General features: G+C 35.0%; 1 protein-coding gene across 5 annotated transcripts in view; it reads left to right on the top strand.

Annotated features, from left to right (window-relative positions):
* The window catches only part of SOBP (sine oculis binding protein homolog), a 175,752-nt gene that overhangs the window by 65,616 nt on the left and 84,755 nt on the right, over window positions 1-25,381 (top strand). For all 5 annotated transcript variants that reach the window (XR_015745238.1, XM_087942577.1, XM_026666633.2 and 2 more), the window contains one exon: window positions 1,759-1,910. Coding sequence is in view for 4 of the 5 variants with exons in the window: in XM_087942577.1 (XP_087798703.1) it covers window positions 1,759-1,910 (152 nt within the window). In the remaining variant the exon portion in view is untranslated. The remainder of the gene's footprint in view (window positions 1-1,758; window positions 1,911-25,381) is intronic.

Here is a 25,381-nt window from a genome sequence, read left to right as displayed (position 1 = left end):
AAGGACAGAATGGTGATCCTGCCAAGCGATAGGGACAAGGAAGCACTCCTGACATGGTCTCTGCTAGTGGAAACCTGATTGGCCCTGGCCTGAGCTGTGATAAGACCTTGATGCCCCAAATATGCTTTTTCAAGAGGCAACTGGACTTTCTTGTTTTTCTTTGAAGATGTTTAGCTTCTGTAAGCCTGAAGAAGCTTCTTGGATGAGAAACAAAATGTCTTCAAAGAAAAACAAGAAAGTCCAGTTGCCTCTTGAAAAAGCACCTTTGGGACAACCATGACCTGGATGACTTGAGAATCTCCATACACACAATACCTTGATGCAGAGTTAGAAGTTGAGCAAGCTATTGCCCTGCTTGCCTGCTCTATTTGTCACTAAAGAGCAAACCATCCAAAAGTGGCTTGTGAGTTGTGAGTGAGACCCCTGTCATAAAAGAATGGGTATTCATTTCCTCAGTGAGTCTACTTAGCCTAAAATTCCTAAGTATTTTATCTATTTATTTGATTTGTCAATCGCTTACAAAATAATAGGTATAAATATAAACATGAGTAAGAATACAGAAAATAGGTACGATTAAATGGGGAAAATTGGACAGGGATGGGAGTCACGATGGTGCACTTATGCACGCCCCTTACAGACCTCTTAGGAATGGGGTGAGGTCAATAGTGGATAGTTTGAGATTAAAGGAGTGGGGGTTTGAGGATGTAACTACAGAGTCAGGTAGTACATTCCAGGCATTGACCACTCTGTTGCTGAAGTCGTACTTTCTGCAATCAAGTTTGGAGCGATTAACGTTGAGTTTGTATCTATTGTGTGCTCTTGTATTGTTGCGGTTGGAGCTGAAGTAGTCATTGACTGGTAGGACATTGTAGCAGATAATTTTGTGTACTGCACTTAAGTCCAACTGTAGGCGGCGTAGTTCAAGATTGTCCAAGCCCAAAATTTCAAGTCTGGTGATATCGGGTATTCTGTTGCGAGCAGAGGAATGTAGTACTTTTCTCGTGAAATACTTCTGGATTCGCTCAATTGTATTAATGTCTGATATACAGTGCGGATTCCAGACAGATGAGCTGTATTTGAGTATTGGTCTAGCAAAGGTTTTGTATGCCCTAGTTAACAATTCAATATTTCCAGAGGAGAAGCTTCGTAAGATTAGATTTACAATTATTAATGCCTTTTTGGCAATGCTGTTACAGTGAGCTCTGGCGCTTAGGTCATTAGATATGAGTATTTATTTATTTATAAGTATCTATTTAGCTTCTCTTCAATGCATGTAGATAGTATGGCGTTTACTAATGCAGTTTCCCTACTTTTCTCTATAAATATTCACACTAACAAAACTGATAAAATAGAAATGAGTTTATAATCTTTATAAGCAGGTGATAAAATAGAAAAACTGATAAAATAGAAATGAGTTTATAATCTTTATAAGCAGGTGATGCTGTTGTTACTGTCTGGAACTATAATTAATTGGGGTGGGCATGGGAATAAATATAGAAAGTCCAGGGCTTTTCCAAAAGATCTTAAAAGATCTTAAAGTTGCAACATGTCCAAGCTGTTTATTTACAAAATAGCTGTACTTTCCATTTAATTAAACAATAAGGGATTCCTTGCCATCTGGTTTAGAAATTAGCAGAAAATCCAAAAGGTGCAAACATCTATGTTTGTAAAAAGGTAGAAATGAAAATTAATCTTTTATGGATGTTTGACACAATGCTTCTTTTGATACACAAATACTCTCCTTGTCTTTTTTTGCAGAAGATGATATATCAAATGTACAAATCATGTGTGCCTGGTGCCAGAAAGTGGGAATCAAACGCTATTCTTTGAGTATGGGGAGTGAAGTGAAATGCTTCTGCAGTGAAAAATGCTTTGCAGCTTGCCGGAGAGCATACTTCAAAAGAAACAAGGTAAGAGAATAGGATTGTAATGCACACTCAGTCTGATTCTAAACAATATTTTAAATAGTATTTTAATGCATATGTTTCTCCTCTTCTCTTCTCACCCTTTTCAATCCTGTTTCTCATGTGTATTTCCTTCTGAGCTACCAATACATTTAATAAAGCACCCTGTTATCAGTTGCTTATCAGTTAGGCATTCTATATAGATAGACCCCGACTTACAATCATTTGCTTAGTGATTGTTCACAGTTACAATAGCACTGAAAAAAGTGACCTATGACTGTTTTTCACACATGACAGTTGCAGCATCCCCATGATCATGTGACCAAAATTCAGACGCATGGCAACTGACATGTACTTATGACTGTTGCATTGTTCTGGGGTCATGTGATGCGATTGCCTTTTGTGACCTTTTGGCAAGCAAAATCAATGGGGGAAACCAGATTTACTTAACAACTGTGGCAAGAAAGATCATGAAATAGGACAAAGCGCACTTAGAAATAGTGTTGCTTAGCAGTAAAAATGTTTGGCTCAATTGTGATTGTGAGTCAAAGACTACCTGTATTCTGTCAGGGCAAATGTATTGCCAGATAAAGCAATTCATGCTGGATTATATAAGGACCACAAATATTACATTTACAGTCTTGTAAATCTTGTTGCCAACACTGGTAGAATCTTAAAAATCCAGTGTTTTCAAAGCAGTAGGAATACAAATCTTATTCAGAAGTATGCTAGATTACATTAATATAAAAAGGTGTTGCTTCAGCTGACAACAGGATTAGAACATTGATTCTGAGGGCTTTTGTAATGACTTGAGTTGTCTGAAATTTATGTTTTTCTCTCATTAATTAATTTAGCACATTTTTAAACATTTCAGACATTTTGGTTTATTATTCATAACCATTCTAGAGACCATTCTGAAGTATTTAATATTTTATTTTATCTTGAACTGAAATGCAAGTTTAATATTCACCAAGAAAATTATGTTTTAAGGTTTATTTAAAGCAATGGGAATAGCTTTCATTTATGTATAGTTGGAAGCTAGGGGTTTGAAATAAAATTTATTCCACATGCTATACCCAATATTAATAAATGATGAGGCATCATTTAATAGTATAAAGCATATATAAATGATACTAATGTACCATTCATTGAATCAAATTGCATACCTTAATTAACAGAAATATGATTTGTTATTGCTGTAATCAAATTTTTATAAATGCTGTAATACAAATTATACTTCTATAGAAATTTTAATTGTATCACAATGTTTGTTAAGTCTATAATAGTGCGATCACTCTGAATTTTAATTGCTTAATTGTGACATTGAAGGAACATAAAGCAAATATACTATGTTTTGATACTGCTCTTCATTAGATTTCCAGAACACGTTACATCACAGAATGACCAAAGTAAAAATATAAGTAAAACATATTTTTTAGAATTTATAACATGGATAAAATTAAACTGTTATAGCTGTTTTTTGATTATAATGTAATCAAAAAAGGGAAAGGGAAAAGAGAAAGGTATTAGGTTATAAATGGTTAAATAAGTAAATAACTTTTCACTATTTGCTTTAAAAGTCTGAATAAGGTAATAGTTCTGAAGTAGTCATCAGACAATATTTCAGAGCCATAGTTTATAGGAAAAATGCTGTAAAACTAAAGAGAACATTTGTGTAATGAAAAGTAATGGGGAAAAAATACTTAAACACAACCATTAAATAAAAGGTTTTCTGTGGAAGGGCGAACTGATCTGGGCTGCAAAAATCTATTTGACCATTAGATGTCAGCAAAGAGAAACAAAAAAAAAATATCTGACTGCTCTTCAGTGTTTGTCAAGGTTTTACCATCATTGAAGAACCTTTAAAAAATCCCCAAAACTGGGAATATTTATATATTTGAAATTAATATGATAGATAAAATGAGAGAAATAATATTGAAATTATATTTAAACACATGCTTGTAAATAGCGTTCAAACTGACTTTAAATAAAAGTAGGTACACCACAAAATTACTGTAGTCAAATCCAAAAGGAATGGGGTTAAATTTTAAGTATATTTTTTGGAGGAAGGAATGAAATATGTTTTGAAATATGAAGCTGAAAATATAAAAATAGAAATATTAAAAGATAATTGTAATTTACTGTAAAACTGCTGATTTAAAAGCATTAAGTAGATAGAACGCGGTGAAATAAATGACAAGAAGCCCTCTTTTTTATTTTTTTTTCAATCTGTAATTCTGATCTGCGACCATAATAAAAAATTCTTTTTCTATTCCAATGCACTCTTAATAAAATCAAGCCCTAATGTTTGAAAACATTTTACATAAGAATGGCTGTTAAATGATTTGAGTTCATTTTACTCTTGTTCTTCAAACAGTCGTGTTGTTGTTTTTTAAGCACTAGTCCCCTTCACTAAATTATCCGGCAGTATGTCACTTTCTCAAACACTAAAACAAATCAATAAATAGCTTAAAAAAAAAATGGCGAGCAAGCCATTTTTTAATTCTGCTTTTTGCTCCCAGAACATCCAAATACCATGCTTTTCTTAAATTTAATCCTTGCAAATGGTAGTTTAAAAATATCTCAGGATTCAGATGAAAGAATTAGTATCATGAGGAATTTAACTTTCTTGTACTTGCATTATACTACTTTACCAGAAGTAATTACACCAATATAATGTGGGATGCAGAAGTCCATAGAGTGGGCTGCTTTTTAAATGCACCTCTCCTATTGGATGATGGTTCATATTAAATGTATGCAGTATTTGCTTTAGGATTCATGTAGGTAGATGCACACACAAATTTTCAATCTATTCCTGGATTGCAAATATTCCCACTGTGTTGTATCAGATAGGTGTATAATTAAATTTTGAGATAATGAGAATTAGATTATAAAATAGAAAGGACATGATGTAAGATGCACTGATTAAAATTACTTTTCATTAGGAGATGAAAAAAAACACAATTTTAAGATATGAGTGGAAACAATCTCACTAGAGATATTCTACGGAATGGAACATTTAATAATGAAATGTTTCCTGAAGCAACTCTCCCTTGACCTGAGATATCTGTGTTTGTTTATTTATAACATTTATATGCTGCCTGAATCCAGTTATTGGCTGTCTCAAATATTGCTTTTCTGGGAAAGGTCGTCAAGAAAGTAGTAGTAAGATCATAACTTCAAAAACATTTTCATGATGCTAGTTTTCTGGATCCACTTGAACAGGGGCTTTGGCCAAAATATTAGCACTGACATGTACTGCCTTATTGGAGGGTGTGAATGAAGCACTTCTGCTTAGTAGAATGAATTGCCATTACCCATGGTGTCTTCTTGGATTACTGGACTTGACTGGACTTGGCCTTGTGGACCCCATGTTGTAGATTAAGTATGTAAGTCAGTTCAGTTTATTATTATGATAACACATTGCATAATGCAGAGAGAGAAAGGCAAATAAACTTTTAGCAAACTTAACATTTTGTCCAAAATTCCACTTCAGGGAGCCCTTGAGTTACTATAGTTCATTTAGTGACTGTTCAAAGTTACAGTGGCACTGAAAAAGAGAGTTATGACTGTTTTTCACAGTTATGACCTCCAGCATTCCCATGACCATGTGATCAAAATTCAGATGCTTGGCAACTGGTTCATATTTTTTGACAGTTGCAGTGTCCCAAGGTCATGGGATCCCTGTTGAGATCTTCTGACAAGCAAAGTCAATGGGGAAGCCAGATTTATTTAGCAACCATGTGACCAACTTATCAGCTACAGTGACTCACTTAACAACTGAGGCAAGAAAGGTCATAAAATAGAGCAAAACTCACTTAACAAATGTCTCACTTAACAACATAATTTTTGGCTCAATTATGGTCATATGTTGTGGAGTACCTTAATGTGACTAAAAATGTGTAAAACTAGCCCCCAAACTACAACCCAACTAAAGGTATTTTGAATTTTTCCGATATTAAAAGACGTCAAAATAGAAATGCCCACTTGATCACTATGTAATATGAGAGAACACATCTTCTAGTAAAAATTCTATCCATTTCCATTTGCAGTCCATGTCAGTAATTTGGCTGTGTGTTTTTATCTTAATCACATCATAAAAAGATCAGCATAGGACATCATGTGTGATGTTCTCCATCTGTCTCTGGCCATTAGGACAAAAATGCGACTCTTTAGATATTCTGTTGAATTTGCTTTCAAGGAAAGAATGAGAATATCATTTAGACATGTATTTTGGTAAATGAGGCTACTTATCAGAGTGAATAGGTACTGTATAGAATCTGTTTTTCCTAAAATGAGGATACCAAAGGGAGAAACTTGAGCTATAAATGAAGACTACACTTCTGCTTCCAGAGCCAATCATGCATCTTTCACGATTTCAGGATTTAATTCCTCCTGAGTGGCATATAAGACCGGACATGTCCTGCCCACTGATTTCCTCCACAATAAGGGCAGTAAGAAAATCTAACTAGATAGTAAGTAGTCATCTGGGAGGCTAACAGGTTTCTTAAAAGGTTTAGTGATTTTAGGTGTGTTTTAATAAGTTTCAGAGCAGTATCATCTCCATTCTTAAGTATGCAGCAGGCATTAATTTTGACTGTTTATAGCTGGGCGATATTATTCTGATTTCAAATTTCTGTCTTACAATTTGTGGAAATACTTGCCCTGGAACATTTTGAATGTAGGGATAATTAACTGTCTCTTTTCTGGAGTAGAATAATAATCTGAACCATGCAATTAGGCAGTTGTTAACACTGTATTTAGGTATACCTTCAGGTGATAGAAAGAAATGCCCAAATATTTAAAGGAGGAGCATTGCTTTATTGTAAGGCCTTTGTTCTTGGTACTGCCGTGACCACATCTTACTACTTTGGTTTTACTGTAGGTTATCCTCAACACTTTTGTCTTGCAGTGGTCAATCTAACACTCTTTATTTTGAAACATAATATCGCTACTGTATGATTAACATACATGCATCATGATCAGTGTACCTTGAATCCATCAAGTAAAACAGGGAAATGATTATGAATTCAGGCTGGAACAATATCATTAATGTAAAAATTGAGCAAGAAGAAAGCCCTGACTTGTCTTTTTATTAAAATAGGGTGAGATAAAATCCTGTTGGGACATTTTATATGCATATATATTGGTTCTCTCATGCATTAAATAAATCAGTGGAATCAGAGCGGGGATGAAATCAATAAATGCAATGAATGCAAATGAAATCAATAATATATTTTGAATCAAGGCCTTCAAAGAAATAGTGCAATTGATTAATGCTATGACTCTTTCAAAAGCCTGCTTACTCTAAAGTAGAAGACATTAAGATATTATACCCAGTCCTCTAGGTGGTGCACTGAACTATAGCTGATTCTTGACTTGTGGTATCGCATAGAAATCCAGTTTTTCTCCTTTGCTATTCATCATCTATATGAAACCACTGGAAACTTCTCCATTACTCTTTACCATCCACTATTAAGAAAGCAACTGGTCTTGCTGAAATTTCTCTAGGTCTGATAATTGGGGGAAAGTGAGCTGAAATAAAATCTGATAAAGATGAAAGTGATATTAGCAAGTAGGGTACAGTATTGCATTTGGGATTGAGGTTTATCCTATTTTAGATTAAGGAACAAGTCTACAGTTGGGATGCTCCCTTGGATTTACAGCAGTAGGTCTGGTAAGGAGCACCTTTATAGAAATACATTTACTGTACAATAAGTCAGAGATGGGTAAGGGTATCCACCCCTTGATTACTTCAAAGTGCTCTGTGTATCCTTGAACAGTCTGTGAAGAGAAATGGAAAGAGTTGGGATATTTTAGCCTTGAGAAACAACAATTGAAGGAAAGCATTATAGCACCCTTCAGATATCTAAAAGGTATTCCATAAAAGAATTGGCTCTCTTTCATTGCAGAATGCAGGACAACTACAGTATAATGGAGGTATTCAAAGGTAAATTCCAACTAGATATTAGAAAAAAGCTTCCCTACAGGAAGAGTTATTTGATACTGGAATCAATTACACATAATATCTATGGTATCTTTTCTGGACATGTTTAAGCTATCTGCTTGGGATGTTTTAATTTGGACTCCTGAGCAGGGAGTTAATATTTAAGTGTGTGATTTGGAAGTTATTTTTGGAATAGAAAGGTATTACTGATGGTAAACCTTATACAGCTTTTTTTTTGGGGGGGGGCTGTCTTGTTATTTATATTCCGATTTTATTAATTTATGAATAGCTCAAGATAGCGAACATACCCAGTGTTCCTCCCTCTTCCTATTATAGCGTCATCTTAGGTATAATCTTAGATATAATATTAAAGTTGGGGAACAGAAAAAGTTTAAGGCTTAATCACTGACTTTTAAACTGCTACTGCTAGATTGTTATATACCTGTCTCCTCCATTAGTTTAGAGTTTGTTTATGTATTTGAGGTTATGCCATTCTACAGCTTCTCATTTTTCAAATAGAGAATTATAGTCACATTTCACCTGTCTTATGCATGTTTTATACAGCACATCTCTGCAACAATATCGTGTTAGGTTACAATAAATATGTACAGCTGCTATTTTCTGCTAACTGATAGGCTTTTGTGGTCATTTCATTTATGGCTTCAATTCCAAATGGGTTGTGTTAGGCAGACTCCTTATCTGACCTGAAAAAGAAATGTAGCAATAAGCATTTAGACTAGCATGGGAAAAAACAGTAGCAAAGGAATAATCATGAATGCTTCAGAAATAAAAAAAAGATACAACAGTGAATCTCTCATTATTAAATGTTATATTTTAAAGCACTCTGTGGGATTTTGTATATAGCACATTTTCCATTCATTTACAAATATTAATCTGAGTCATTATAAGAACCACCTGGATATTGTTTCTAAAATATATCCAGCTACCATGAGAACATATGCTACAAAATGTTGGGGCAAAATCAAGCTTTCTAATAATGGAAATCTGATCATTTATCAGGAATTTCTCCTGTTTTTCTGTATACGGCAGCTTTTCTGTTTTCCTAAAATCTGCTATATAGGGCCTCCCAATCTTCCAAAGCAGATTTTCAGGGCTTGAAGATTCTATAAATAGGAAACACAGTTGATGTCTCCCAGTTCCTTCAGTGGGAAAAGGTTGTGAGCCATAAACTTAAGAATAAATCAGAAGGTAGGACCATGAAGGGCTCATTCACTTTTATGAGCAATTCTGGCATTGTTGTATTCAAATGATTTATATAGCTAACCACAAACATGATTTGGAAAGGAATATAACTGTTTAAAATATGTGTACTTTTCTCAGAACATTGGGACAATTTATTCTGTTTAAGTCCTATTTTTTGAAATCTGTATTGAAGTAGAGGTTCAATACTACTGAATGTGTAGATAAAATGTTATGCAAAGTTTAAAAACAGGATTATGGCAGATCCCTAAGAATAGTACTTGTGTCTTGATTATCTTTGGAATAAGTGTTTAGCAAATATAATAATACAAAACTGTTTGTCAATTCAGATAGTTATGAGTATTCCACTCTGAATTTACCTGCTCAGATTACTATTCTAACACACCTACCTGAAAGAAATACCATTGAACTCAAATCAGGTAGTATTTATTTTGTGATTTTATAGCTGAGGAATTGGCAAAGATGGCTGTATTTGGATTATTCCACCATCTTTGTATTGTCAAATTTCAGAGCAAGGCTAGCAGGTTAACCAAAGTTCAACAGTTTGCTATAGCAATATGAGGGACATATTTGTTGAAGCCTCTTGAAGAAATTTGTGGCTTTAGGGGATTGATTAAACTGTTCTGAATTTCTAAGTAACCTAGGTTGCTACCTTTTATTGGTATTGGTTAATATTTCAACTTCATCACAAAGTGCATAGCTAAATGTCTATGGAGATTCTCAATCATCCAGGTCATGGTTGTCGCAAAGATGCTTTTTCAAGAGGCAACTTGACTTTCTTGTTTTTCTCTGAGGACATTTTGCTTCTCATCCAAAAAGCTTCTTCAGTTCTGACTGGATGGTGGGGAATGAAAGAATTTATATTCCTTGCAGACTGCTTGTCATTTGTATTCTTTTTAGAGAGTTATTGAGACCACTTGGAGCTTTGTCTATGTCCTCAGAGTCACCTGAGTAGTGCAAACGGGTGTGGAGCCTTCTTGGAACTGCTGAAAGGACTTGGTTGTAGATAGGAAATAGATGATATATCCCTCCCCTTTTGTTCCGAGAGGGGTGTTCAATTTTGACATACTGTATGTGGCCACTTTGGCCCCTCTTTCAAACCAGTGGTCCTCTCTGTCCAAAATGTGGATGATGCTGCCTTCAAAAGAGTGGCCTTTGTCTTTCAAATGCAGATGGATGGACCACTGAATTTTGTCCTCATGGGTTTGTTCTCCTATGTTGTGCCATGTATCTGTGAAGTGGTTGTTTTGTTTCTCCAATGTACAGATCTGCACACCTCACTGCACTGTATTGCATATATCTCATTGCTCAGTTTGTGTCTGGGTGTTTTATCCTTGGGATGAACAAGCTTCTGTATTCTTGGGTTTAAAGTGTGCATGTATGAATCCAGTCAGCGCTGAAGAAGCTATATTATCGCTGTAATATGTGACATCAAAGGTATATGCTTTTGTAAATGTTACAGAAATGATAAACAGCAGATTGTTTCTTCTGAGCTAGCTGGTACAAAATACTATGATCCACTTATTTCCAGATGGCATATCTAGGTGTCTTAAACTTTATATGCCCTGGCTTCCAGGTCGTTTTTAGACCTAATTAATTTAGACCCATTTTTAGACCCAATTAATACTAATCTTTATAGCTCATGTCCTGACATTTTGGTGTTTGATGTTGAAAGAAAAATGGCAAGTAGAATTTCAGTTGTAAGATAAGCTAGTCAACTTTCATAATCACAAATGATTTTATCAACATTTTCTGAAGTTAGGGCTGTATGACAATTCAGCGTTAAATTTTTAAATGCAAAGCTGTTCTAATTTTAATCTTAATTCAAGCAAGTTTAGGTGGAAAATTATGTGTTTTCCTGGTAGGATTGTAATGAATAGAATACAATGTAAGTGCAAGCAGATAGTATGTACAGACTTAATAGAAATAAATATATGTAAAATGTAAGCGGAATGGCATTTTGAAAGGAATAGATATTGATGTATAAATGCACTCTGATTTCCTAAAGATATATTAAAAAAAAAAATAACAAGCTGCCTATTAAATAGATACTGATGTAATGTTGCAGAGCATTCTCTTTTGAGAAAACTTTTTTCTAATTGTTTTCACTACTGCATGATTATTATGTTTATGAGCATATTATATTAGAAGTAAATGAATACTATTTTTCATCAGAATTCATATAGATATCTATGGAGAAGGCTTCCGGGGCTTAAATATGCAACCTGAAAATTAACTTGATATAATCATTAGAGCTTTGAAGGCAAAATACACTATCTTCTTTAAAGCATTCTTAAGTATCTACTGTCTGCAATTCCAGAAGAAAACTGCCTTTCTCCTGGGATTGCACAGCTGTCCTTCACAGATGCAGTGTCACTCCAGGGAAAAGCAAAATATGGATTAAGGTGCTGCAGACAGATGTTGTATGAATGTCCCTGTGTACTTTGAAACACCTTTTTGCTTTGGAATCTGAAGTGCTGCTCAGCCCTAATAATTATGTCCTTTCTAAGTAATGTCAGAATGTTGACATAGGAAAACATGGAAGCATTAAATGAGAAATCAGAATTTTTTGATTGGCAAAGTAACATACATTGAAATTTGAATAGAAGTTTTTTAAAAATAGTTCTTTTTAAAATAATTTAATAAATACTTTTTATTTTTTATTATTTATTTTAATAATTTATTTTTAAAAATTACTTTTAAAGAAAAAAGATGCTTTACATAGTGTGACTTTAAATTTTCCACTTTGCTATCTAAAGTAATAAGTGACAGAAGGTAAGTTTCAAAGGCTTGTTATGAAATAAGCAATAGACTAGTTCAGTGTTTCTCAATCTCAACAACTTTAAGAGGTGTACCCTTCAGCTGCTAGAATTTATGTTAGCCAACATAAAGTTACTGAGATTGAGAAACACTGAACCAGAGCATAACCTTTAACATATTTCTCATGTACAAGGTCTGCAATATATCCTTACTCAATAAATCATCATATTTTACATTTTTCATTTTAACATTTCATGTCTAGGTAAAATTTTCTATTGGTTACATGAGCTTTCCCCAACTTGATAACTTTCAGATATGGTAGACTCCAGTTTCTGAAGTTTAGCGTCCATGGAAGACACTTGGATGAAAAAGATAGTTTTGTATTCAGTTACTTTTCTAATCCATGGAATTAGAAAAAAAATCATTTATATCTTATTATACTTTTTCTCTGTTTCCTGTTGCTTAAATCTATCTTGAGAGTCTGGTATTTGCAAGGTTTACAACATAAACTGTATGCAAACCAGCAATTTGCTGAAATAGTAAGAACATTTTCGTGGTAGGTATGAAATATATTTAACCACAGGTACAATTTTATAAACACATAGCAATGGAAAACAAGGCTAACTGAGAAATATTTTTGACTTAAGATATAATCCTTCATATTCTAAGAGGCAGAAATATCAGAAAACTAACATATATAACTAACACCTGGAAAGCTTAAGTGACCATAGCATTGTGATCATCATAAAAGTTTTAAATAAGCCTACTCAATTCATGTGAGGATTCAAGTTTAATTTCAGTCTGGAATTAATTCTTTTCAGTAGTATTTGCACTGAACTTCAGTATGAAAGAGGGCATTCTTTTCGTGGTCTGTTCCTTCCGTTAAGTATATGTTTGTTTGCTTATTATTTAATTTACTTTTTTAAAACTAATCAGAAAATGCCTTAGAATTAAGGAATTCTTTGGATTCTATAAGTCTTTTAGAGAAGAACAATAATTATTTAATTAATTCTCAAATTGTACAAGGGACTACTACTAACAGCCCATTCTTTATGATGAGATAGTCCATCCATGACAGTAAGTTGGTGTTTTATTTTCTTGAGACATGTATAAAGGAGAAATTTAATGGGATTTCATTTTCCTTATGTCCTCCAATTCCCATTCGAAATTATCACTCATGACATTTCTTCAATATTCTGGCAAAAGCCAAAACAATACATTATAAATTATTGATTTCGTTATGTTCCATAACTCTTCATTATTTCAGAACTTTAATGACATTTAAAGTGTTTTCATAAATGTGAAATTAAGAAATGAAAACATATACTTTTTGGAGGACTATATATAACCACATCCAGCACCTTTATTTTATTTTATTTTTTACAAATATCACCCAGACTCATATACTGGTAGCCTTTACATAGGTTAAAGAACACTAGGTATTTTGGTATTGGCTGCAAAACATACAGTTGTGCTCTAGGACAACTCAGATCAGTTTTTGATTCTCCCTGATTCAGTATATGGAAATGTGTCTTGAAGAACTCAGCACTTACAATTTCTCTGCCACTACTCATGGAACTATGAGGCCATACTGTATTTGTTCAGAAAAGTTTATAAAGCTAAGAGTATTAAAATAAAGGTACATTTAATCTTTTTTTTAATGCACTGAAATCTCCTTAATAACAATTACTTCAACACAAAAGTGCAATATTGCAAGGACTGACTGCTGCCACCAATTTAACCTTAATGGAGCTACCTAGCAGTACAAAGTTATTGAAGTGTTATGTTCAGTGGGCAGCTCATTGTCCATCTGTTGCAATCCAATGCCCTAAATATGAATCAAATGCTCATGTCCACATAATTAACAGGTATCCAAACCAATTAAAATGCTTGTAAAGTTAAAATCCTCAGTGTTACACCATATTACATCAGTTATTTTGTGACATTACTGATTAAATAGATCTGAATGTATTACTTACATCTTATTTTGCTCCTGGAATCAATGAGCTATGCAGTACACACCAATTGAATTGAAAAATGCATAGCATAATGTCTACATTGTGCTCATTGGTCTTCTATAATAAAATCTAAAATTTTAGATGTAATTATAAGAATGAGATACTTTATAATTATAAGGCTAGATACCCACTATCCTTATCTTTATGATCCATTCTCTGCAGTCTTTTTTTTTCTTTTAGAAAACTGTGCGGAAAGAATCTGGGAAGTGTAAATGCAAGGGAAATTCCAGAATGTTACCTGACTAAGAAAATAACTGGATCCAGTGATAATTCTTTCAAAAGCCATAAGCCTTTCAAAATTAGTAATATTAATTAGTAATTAATTCCAACCATGGCATGACCCATTTGTGTTACCTCAAATCCAGCTGTAATAATTTCTCTAATGGATCATGATGAACTTCTTCTTGTGCTTCCAATTTCCTTTCCATTTGTGCTGCTGTACTTACACTCTAGCCACCTCTCATTCTTCCATTGCAACTCCCAGTTCAACTTCAAATAATCAGCCTCACATTGCACAGGTTTCTTTGTGCAATGTGTGACTTGTCTTCCTTGCCTAGTGAGGGACTGGATTAATTTCATTCTTGGCTTGCAGCACATGTGTAAGAATGAGGACTATGACTGTGGAAGAGGTCAGGGAACATGCAGGAAGTCTCTGGAAGTGACCCTTCTGGGCTTCTCTTTCTTCCACAGAAAAAGGAAAAAGGATGTAACAGCTAGTTTACTTGAACCAAACTGGCTAGTTTTAAACATGATCAACACTCTGTCCATTACTTCACTGTAAATTGGTATCACATCATATTCTTTGCTAAGAGCCAGTTTGATGTAGTGGTCAAGGTATCAGGCTAGAATCTGTGAGGCCATGAATTCTAGTCCTGCCTTAGGCACAAAGCCACCTGTGTGTCCTTGGCCCAGTTGCTTTCTCCCAGCATTCAGAAAGAGGGAATGTCAAACCACTTCTGAAAAACCATGCCAAGAAAATTGCATGCACTTGTCCAGGCAGTCTCCGAGTCTCTGCGAATCAGATGTGATTGAATAGAAGAACTGAAAGTGATTTTCCTAAAAGGTTATTTATTTGTTTGTTTCTCACCTGTATTATTTTTTACAAATAAGTCAAGGTGGTGAACATATCCAACACGCCGTCCTCTCCTATTTTCCTCCACAGCAAGAACCCTGGGAGGTGAGTTGAGCTGAGAGAGAGGAACTGGCAGTCACCCAACGGCCTTTCATGGTTGAGGCGGGACAGTCAACAGTCTCCCGGTTTTTAGCTTAGTAGTACTGATAAAAGTATCCCAGCAAGAGAATTATTTTAAATTTGAGAATCCGTATTCTTAGAATGGAGTATTTTTCACAAATCCTATCAGTATACTGGAGGTGTGTTTCCTCTCCAACACAAGGAAAATCTGCTGTTGTGAATTGCTCATGGAATAGCTGTCCAAAGCCTTATTAGTTTGAGAACCAATTCCATAGCATTATTTTAAATGATCTTCAATTTCATTATTATAACAGAGTTATTTAGCTATTTACTAGTGTTGTCTGTATCCCATTTGATTTATGCATCTCATGAATGATACAAACTTTTGATTTTAATGGCTGCAATTTATTATTTCAAAATAGAGGTGCACATTGACTTCACACAACACACTAAACCACACAAACCTAATTCAAAATGACAGTTGCAAGGTTAAAATAACATATTATGCCTACGCAAATCAGTCATAGTATGGCTTAACAGGATGCCTGTATTCACATAGCAAGTGTCTGGGTTTTTAAAGCAAACTGAACCATAAAGTACCCAGTTCCGTTTAATCTAATTTATCATGTTTTGCAATTCCAGGGACTTACTTGCTGTCAAGGATTTCAGAAAGCATCTTTCTTGGCAATATTTAGAAATTTCTAAATTGCAGTTGGAATTTTTTATTTTATTTCCAAGCAAGTTCTTGTGGACTCTGTCCCTAAACCACCACCTTTAATGGTGGTTGCAAATGAAAGAGTTAACAAAAACGGAAGGTTTGCAAAAGTGACAAAAAGGGACATTTGAAACATATTGGAGGCTCTTTAAGAACAACATATTAGAGGCACAGATGGTCTGCATACCTCTGAACAAAGAAAAAGTAAAAAGAAAAGAGTAAATATGCCATAGTGAAACTCAGAAATTCATAAGGGATATTGTCAATTTAAATCACACCTCTTGAGAAAAATTTGTTACCTGCTACTGTGACAAATAACACCCATAAATGCAGAAGCTAAAATAAATTGTAGTTTAAAATGCTCTTTTTATTGCTTTCTGGCTTTGGCCAAGTTCCAGATCACTTTGCAGTCAGTGTGATTCTGCTATCGGATCATCTTCATTGCATCTCTGTATAGCTCTTTTTTAAAATCCCGTTTCATTTAAGGGTATGAGGTTACTTCCTCCTCAGTCACCTTTATCAGTAATTAAAAGTTGAGTCTTCTCAATTTTTACATAGATTTCCTAAATCAAGAGAGTGGATTCTTCAGCAGAGCTTTTAAACAGTACCTTATTAAGACTATGAGAAAGATATCTCACTTACATTGCGGTTTTCTATCAAAAGATCATTAAGATTGTATTAGATGGTAATAATATCTACACACATACACAAGCATGCACACACTTATTGGCTGATGGATGGGATTAGATGCTTTCTTTGAGTATTCTGGTCTTTTGGCAACTCAGAACTGAACCAAAGATGCTACTCAAATATGATTTTAAAATATATTTAATTATAAAGTATTTATGACATCATTATAAAATCATCTTGAATCTTGTTCACTCATCTATTACAATTATTATATTATTACTATTAGGCTTTTGATCATTTTACTATTATTATTGCTATTAAGAGAGGTTATTTTGAGTGATGTTACTAAGAATTTTAAAATTAATCTTTCCAATTACTTAAAAAAATCTCTTGCAACCTGAAATGTAAGCCAAAGGCACTTTAAAAAAAAAATCCATGCCAACATAAGGATTTCTGAATTGCTTTTGTGTCTAAAGGAAACAGTCTTTTGCAACACTCCAGAGTCTAGAGGCTTTTAAAAAATCTTTTATACCATAAGAGCAATAGTTTCTTCTCTTTCCCTACAGGCTTGGACATACACTAAAACAGGAAACATTTAAGAGTAGTTTTGTTTAATCTGTTAACAATAGTTATGTCTCACATTAAAGTAATGGGGACATCCAACATATAATAGTTTTTGATCTCCAGGGAGAAATCTAGGGTGCCATACATTTTATTTCATTAGGATAACAAGAGCATGCGCAAAAGATGGTATTGTTTTTCAGTTCCCATCAGGCGATATATAGTAGCTACCTTGTTAATTCAGTTCTTTGATAACAATTTGAGGGGAATGTGCCAGTGTTGTGCACTCTGACATATTAGTTTCATAAATATTAGTTGAACAATCAGTGCAAGTAGTACAGACAATACTTAGCCTAAAAGTTGCAAAGAGTGAAATAGCTTATGTAAAAAAAAATGCGAAGTATTTAACACTCTGGAAGGATGTTAATAGGATGACATATTGAATACCGTAATATATATGAAACTTATCCTTTTTTACATATTTCATTTAGACCATTCTGAAAAATGGATGAGTATCTCTCTGCTAGGTGAATTCTACGCAGCTTTAATATAGCCTGAATATTAATTTTTAGAAAGCAGCATAACTCATGGCCTTTCAGCCTCAATACATGTAGTGAGTATAGAACGTGACCTTGAAGGACAGAAGAAAGATCTGCTACTAAGGCAACAACAGATAGCTGAGTTTTGAGCCCTGGTTAAGAATGTGGTTTACATAAATACTCCCTCACCCTTAATTCTCATGAAACTAAAAGAGGGAGGAAGGGAAGACATCAAATCTTGCAAGATTTTTTTATAACTGTAGTAGTAAACAGCTTTAGATCTGCATGTATTTGTTTCTTAATCTGGTCTACCTTGTAGGAATAACAGTACATTATCTTTGTTTATTATATATACAGTAGGTCTTTGCAGTTGAAACCAGGGGTGGCATTCTACTGGTTTGGACCGGTTCTATAGAACTGGTTGTTATGGTTCTGCGCAGCTCCGAGAACCGGCAAATCATGCACCTGGCTGGCCCCTTCCCTCTCCGCCCGCCCCTTCCCTCCCCGCCCAGTTAGTCCTTATCGCTCATGCGCAACATTGTGCACATGCCCAACATCGCTGACTGCATTCTTCCCCACTCAGTCACTCCTTAAGGTATTTCTTTCCCCCCACCTCCTGACGATCAACTGTTCTTATGATCAGCTGTACTGGGATTCCTCTTGCTTACTTACTGCTTTCCCCAGGAGGCTTCCCTCCTCCATTTTTTTGCCTTCCTGGGCCCCAGGGAAGCTTCCTGGGAGCAAAAACGCCCCCAGGAGGTTTCCCTGAGGCCCAGAAGGCCCCAAAACGGAGTGCAGGGGTGTGCTGTGTGCCCCCCCCATGATCTTTTTTTCCCCTTGCCCACCCAGTCACATGGCCATGCCCACCTAGCCACACCTTCAGAATCAGTTGTTACAAAATTTGAATCCCACCCCTGGTTGAAACAAATATGAAAAATAAAATAATATCGATCACAACCCTTATAAATCTAATGCAAATTCCATTTTATTGGAAGGCAAAAAAAAAAGTAGTAAACATTTTGTTGATTGAAGCCTTAGCAAGAATACTTTCCATTCCCCACTGTATGGATTCCCTCTGCTGTCTCTAGAAGATACTTTACACAATATGCTGTTTACAAGCTGCATTTAATACAATAGCCATTAGCCCTTAGGAAGCAGTTGCCACAGAAACCCAGCACAAAACAGTCACGTGACTAAAATATTTAATTTTTTTAAAAAAAAATAACCCAAGTTATCGGCTGCCTTGTTCAACATGCTTCTCCCCCCTTCCCTTCTGCACAGCATTGCAAGAGGTAACAAAGCTATGTGCTTTCAAATGCCAATAAATGTCCAAATGTATTAGATTCATAATTTATTCTCTCTGCTATGCTCTGGACAGGTAACAAAATCTTTGACACTGAACAGTTTACAGCTTGCGTTTTCATCTTGTTGACAAAGAACAAATGATGTTTCATTGTGATGTTCAGGTCAGGATCACGTTCCAAATAATCTCAAAACAACTTGCATTGATTGTGGTTGCTCATCCTAATGATATGACTGTGCTGTCCAAATGTAGAAGCGTTTGTTGAGATGGAAACCTAGAACATTTACCACAAACCCATGGATTCTTTGCGAAACGGCAGCAGGAAAGTTTAGCCTCCATTCATCACTTCACAGGAGCTCCAGTGTTTTTTTAAATCACTCTATCTTGCAGCATTATGCTGTCCAAAAAAGGCTGCTTTAATGCCATTGGGACAGCCATCTGCTTATTGGATCATTTGCTGCTGGATCAGCAGTAAGTTAGTACCCACTATTCAGCTAGAATAAGGCTGTTCCGTCATACAAATATAGTCTGACCATAGTAACAACTTTAGAAAATGTTAGACTTCCTTTACAATGGGATGATTATTTTGAGGATAAATCTATCTATCTATCTATCTATCTATCTATCTATCTATCTATCTATCTATCTATCTATCTATCTATCTATCTATCTATCTATCTATCTATCTTATCTATCTTATCTCTGTCTGTCTGTCTGTCTGTCTGTCTGTCTGACTGACTGACTGACTGTCTTCAACTTATGACCACAATTGAACCCAACATTTCCATTGCTAAGCAAGGTAGTTGTTAAGTAAGTTGTGCCTCATTTTACAAACTTTTTTTGGGCCACAGATGTTAAGTAAATCACTGAGGTTAAGTGAGTTTGACCTCCCCCATTGACTTTGCTTGTCATAAGCCAGCTGGGAAGGTTACAAATGGTGATCACATGACCCTGAGACAGTGCAGTTGTCATAAGTACTTGCCAGTTGCCAAGCGCCTGAATTTTGATCATGTGACCTTGGGAATGTTGTAAGTGTGAAAACTAGTCATAGGTCACTTTTTTGGTGCTGTTGTAACTTTGAACACTGCAGTGGTTAGAATGCAATACTGCAGGCTACTTTTGTTGGAAATAGTTTTCACCAGCATTTCAACAAGTACTGCATGTGAACTGTATTTGCAAAGATACAGTTTTTTTCCCTTCCATTTGTTTTAACCAGTAAAATAGTATTTTTGTTAAGTGGGAGAAAAGGAACATCTTCATATACGTAGTCTTTATAGTCTGGAAATGCTGCACGGTCTTCCAATGGCAGCTGTGGATAAGAGTAAAACATTTTTTCTTCCTAGTTCTGTATCTGTTGATCAGAAACAGGAGTAAAAGTTTTTTTTTTTCTTGCAATGTTTCATCATTTTAGGGCTTGTGGACAGTTTGGTATCCCATTGATGAGAACTTGGCTTCAGTTGCATGTTACTATTTCACACATTTTTAAAGGGAAGATGTGTTGGTGGTTTTGCAATGCAGCAACTACTCAGATTTCTTTTCTGCATAAGATTAAACAGATGCGTATAGCATAAATTAAAAATGTGCAAGGTGGGAGTACTAGCAATTTATTATTTTCCTCTTTTGTGTGCAGGGATGGTGAGAGGATTTTCCTCTTAAGAGCAGTATGGTAGTAGCTCTGGATGCGGCCATAAAAGAAGATTTTGTTTCGTTCTACATTTTCTCAGTCTTTTGTAGCAGAAGGAAGTGAAAACAATTTGAAAGTTAGCTTCAAAAAGCTTTTGAGCAGTTAGGCAATGTGGAAATGTCCAAGAATGTGGTATAAGTGGGTGAAATTGCCAGTTTGTTTATTGATAAAAAGGAAAGGAAAATGGATTACCCAAAAAAGAACAAAAGAAGATAATACATATAAAAATATCTGTACTCATGTAGATGGAAACAGTAATCTACGATACATGCTTATGAGATGGAAGAAATAATTGTCTGAAAGTTAAATACTTCTTGTTTTAAAAAACATTACAGACTTTTGAGATATTGCTCAACGGGAGAGCTTGAAGAATATAGTGGTAAAAGTATATACAGATTTGAACTATTAAGGTAACTGGCTTTAAAAACATTTGGTAATGTTGGCTAGATTGCATTACTATTGGAAAAGATGCAAAACACCTGACAGTTCTCAGGTCTTGATGTCTCACTGTATGACTGAATCTGGTTATGTTATGGAGGCCCGAAATATGTAGAGTTTTCAGAGTGTGTTAAAATCCAACAGTAATAAAAACAGGGCTTAAACTCTGACTTTGCTATAGTTAAAATGATTTATAGTCAATTCTTCTTTCACTGAAATTAACATTGAGAGAGGGCAAATTCTAAAAAATCACTGCAGAAATAATGTGAGAACAATGGCTATTCAATTAAAATATAAGGGATTATTGTTTCAATACAGATGAATGTTTGACTAAAGAGCTTTAATAATCACTACCAGAATGTTTGAGGAAACACAAAAAACAGCTTTATTAATAAGTATTAATGGGTCTCCTTTCTTTGAAAAAAAAAAAACAGTGTTCATTCATCAATAATTTATTTAGAAAGCAATTGTGGTCCATAATTTTGTAAAAGCGAGGTGATTTAAGAATTTGGCCTTAGCAGATTTTAACAAAAAAAGAAGTGAGCAGTGATGTTTTCGGTTTCACATTTCTACGTGTGGTCCTATTTATTAGGAAAACCTGAGGAAAAGGTTAGGAACCCCAGTAGAACTGGAAAAATGTAGATGAAAAACTGTGTGATATGAGACACCTCTGTCAACAGAAGCAGCTCCAAGCAAAGAATCATTGTTCTTCAGATAGATGGTTGGTTACTGTAGTAGTTGAGATAACTGTCTAATTATAATATCAGCTTGATGGGGTGAACCAGGGATGCCTGGATTCAAGGCTTTGAAGTCCAATGGGAAAATATTTAAAAAATTTTACTTTACAAAATTTTACAAAACAACCTAAGATGCCTTTCTAAGCCCCCTATAATAGCTGTAATTTACACTCCGTGTGAACCAAGTATTTTAAAACAAAGCTGCACAAACTATGTAGATATAAATGCAGCCAAAATCGATGCTTTGCCAGCTGAGCAAAGAACAAATAAAAAGACTGTAAACTAAGATATGATAGTTTTATTATCTTTGACTTTTAAGCAGTATATATTATAGCAGATCACATGTCAATATTTAAAAAGTACAGTAACATATTTCTTTGCTTCAATACAGCAAATCACATTTTACCTACTTTCCTAATGCATGTCTGAAAACACACTTCATTTTTCCATGCTCAGAAGAAACAGTTATGATAATTTACCAGGAAGTTATTGTCTGTCACTTTTCATCATTAAGTTATTCAGAATAATACTACAAGCACAAAGAATTTAAGCTCAAGTAGTCAAGTTCTTATTGTTCTTTGGTATTTTTAATGGTCTTTTTTTTTAAGCAATCTACACAGATTCCAATGTATTTATTTAACACATAAAGAATTTCTGTAAAAGTAGAATTGCTGGGTCAGGCCACCTACCTATCGGTTTAAAAAGCTCTTTGTTTTAATTTAGTTTTCTGAAACACGACAAATTACATTTTCTATTAATATCTTAACTTAATGAATTTAATTACAATAAAAGCTTCCAGGAGGCTGCATTTTGATAGCTATCCAAAATCTGTTTGATCTGAAACACCCAGAAAGAATAATTATTAGGGCTTTCTGAGCTATTTTATACTATATAAGGAAATCTAGATTGTGCTTTCAAATGAAACTATTTCATACAGGAGCAATATGAATTTCCTAGCCCTATCAGATAAGGACATTTTCTCCCTCTGTTTCTCAAAATAATACAACATCGATGTTCTACCTGTTTTGCTTTTGTTGAGATTGTTTTGTCTTACTCAAAGGGATTATTTTTCTACATACAATAGTCCTTTCTGAAGGACAAATCCAGTTGGTCTTATTCTAAGCAAATGTCTTCATCATCATCTACCTAAATTACAATATTGCTTGGCCCTGGAGAAGATAATGATGTGGATTTCACAGTCAGCCAAGGCAAAACATTATGGAATAGGTATTATTTTTATCTTTTTCAATACACTACTGTTCTTTCCTTTTGTTCCCTGCAAGCTGAAGTAAGTGAAGAATCTAATTTTATTAGACCATTTTTCAAGGGAAGTACAGCATATTTTGGATCTATTGCTTGAAGCCGTGAAGTATCTGATTGAAAGCTTGCAAGTCTACCTTGAGGTCCTCCAGAAGTCACCTTGGCATGCATGTACTGCATGCTCAGAAGATACTCCTGCTGGAATAGCCAGGATAAGGCTTTATTTCTAGGGTCACCTTATCTTCTAACAAATCACTATGACACGTTCAGTACAATTTACTTATAATTAGTATAGCTGATTTAATGTGTATTTTAGGATAAGGATTCCATCTGATAAAAAGAAAAATCTCTGCAGCAATTATTAAAAAATATCCTTTCCTGGACCAACGGTTCCTACTCACAGTCACTCATGCCCTAGTCACTTCCTGTCTTGATGATTGCAATGCGCTCTACATGGGACTGCCCTTGAAGAACATCCAGAAGCTCCAATTGGTGCAAAATGCAGCTGTCCATATGGTTTTGTGCAGACCCTGGTGTGCACATGTTTCACCTCTCCTATGGGAACTGCATTGGTGGCTGATTTGCTTCTGGGTGAAATTCAGGGTGTGCTGGTTGTCACCTTTAGAGCCCTTCATGACTTGGGACCAGGTTATCTGAGGGACCGTCTCTTGCCGGTCACATCTACCCAACCCATCAGAGTGGGGAGGCAGGGAATGCTACGGGTCCCATCCCTGAGGGAGATACATCTGGTGGGATCTAGAAGAAGGGCCTTCTCTATGGTGGCTCCCTCTCTCTGGAACATCATTTCCCCAGAGATTAGAATGCCCCCCTCTCTAATACTCTTCCAGAAGGCACTGAAGACCTGGTTCTGCCAGCGGGCCTGGGGAACCCAGAGTGGAATGGAGCCCATCAAATGGCTTGTATGATCTGCTGTCGTTAGGGAGTGATTTAAATTTTTTTTTTCCAGATTTTGTTCGAGTCGCCATGGGTAAATAGGTGGCAATAATAATAATAATAATAATAATAATAATAATAATAATAATAATAATAATAATAATAGTAATAATAGTAATAATAGTAATAATAGTAATAATAGTAATAATAGTAATAATAGTAATAATAATAATCTGTTGCAAGGCAATCGCTCAGACTGACAGCAAACAACATCACAACACAGTTGCTCAGATGGTCCACTGGAACTTGTGTCACAACTACCATCTGCCTGTACTAAAGAAATGGTGGGATCATAAGCCTGAAAAAGTGGTCGAAAATGAGCACGCAAAACTATTGTGGGACTTCGAATACAGACTTATAAAGTTTTGGAACACAATACCCTGGATATCACGATTGTGGAGATGAAAAAAGTGTGGATTGTCAACATTGCCATACCTGGTGATAGCAGAATCGATGAGAAACAACTTGAAAAAATCACCAGATATCAGGACTTGAAAATCGAACTGCAAAGACTCTGGCATAAACCAGTGCACGTGGTTCCAGTGGTACTCAGCACACTGGGTGCTGTGCCTAAAGACCTAGGCAAGCACTTAAAAACAATTGGCGCTGACAAAATCACCATTGGTCAGTTGCAGAAGGCCATCTTACTGGGATCTGCTCACATACTCAGCCAATATATCACGTAATCCTAAATGCTTGGGAAGTATTTGACTAGTGATTTGTGATACGAAACCCAGCATAGTAATCTCGTTTGCTGTGTATACTGTTGTTTTTGTGTATAATAGTAATAACGGGAAATTCTGAATTTATCAGACTTGAATATCCTGATTCTACAAAAAACCACCCTACTTGGAACAGCTTATATCCTCCAATGCTAGTTTAACAGTTCTTAGGTCCTTGGTTAGGATTTGAGCTGTTGAGCTACCAACCAGCCCCAAAGGCTGTGAATTTCACGAAAGATTTAATCATCATCATCATCATCTTCATCATCATCATCGTCATCACTTAAAAACAATTGGTGCTGACAAGATCACCTTACTGAAGAAGGCCACCTTACTGGGATCTGCTTGCATAATCCGCTGATACATCACGCAGTCCTAAACACTTGGGAAGTGTTTGACTAGTGATTTGTGATATGAAACCCAGCATGGTTATGTCGTTTGCTGTGTATACTGTCATTTTTGTGTATTTTATTATTATTTTATAATAATAATAATAATAATAATAATAATAATAATAATAATAATAATAATAATAATAATAATAATAATAATAATAGTAATAGTAATAGTAATAATAATATCATATAAATGAGCAGTCTGCAGAAACACGGGACTGTGGACTGATTTTTATTTTTCTATATTGGCTTACTACTTACATGGCAGCCCTGAATTCAGTGGGAAGTTGAATATCTGTGGGCGGATTTAAGCAAAATATGTGAGCCAATAATTGCCCAGAGAATGCATGAATTCACTGTGTGGAGACTTGATTGGCAATATTTCTTTTTATTATCTTGAC

Source organism: Notechis scutatus, chromosome 1 (genome assembly GCF_049901735.1).
Source record: "Notechis scutatus isolate UNSWTSFEM ecotype Mainland chromosome 1, rNotScu1.2, whole genome shotgun sequence".
NCBI classification, from domain to species: domain Eukaryota; kingdom Metazoa; phylum Chordata; class Lepidosauria; order Squamata; family Elapidae; genus Notechis; species Notechis scutatus.
The sequence above is the reverse complement of the archived record's forward strand: the minus strand, read 5'-3'. Positions and strand labels throughout refer to the sequence as shown.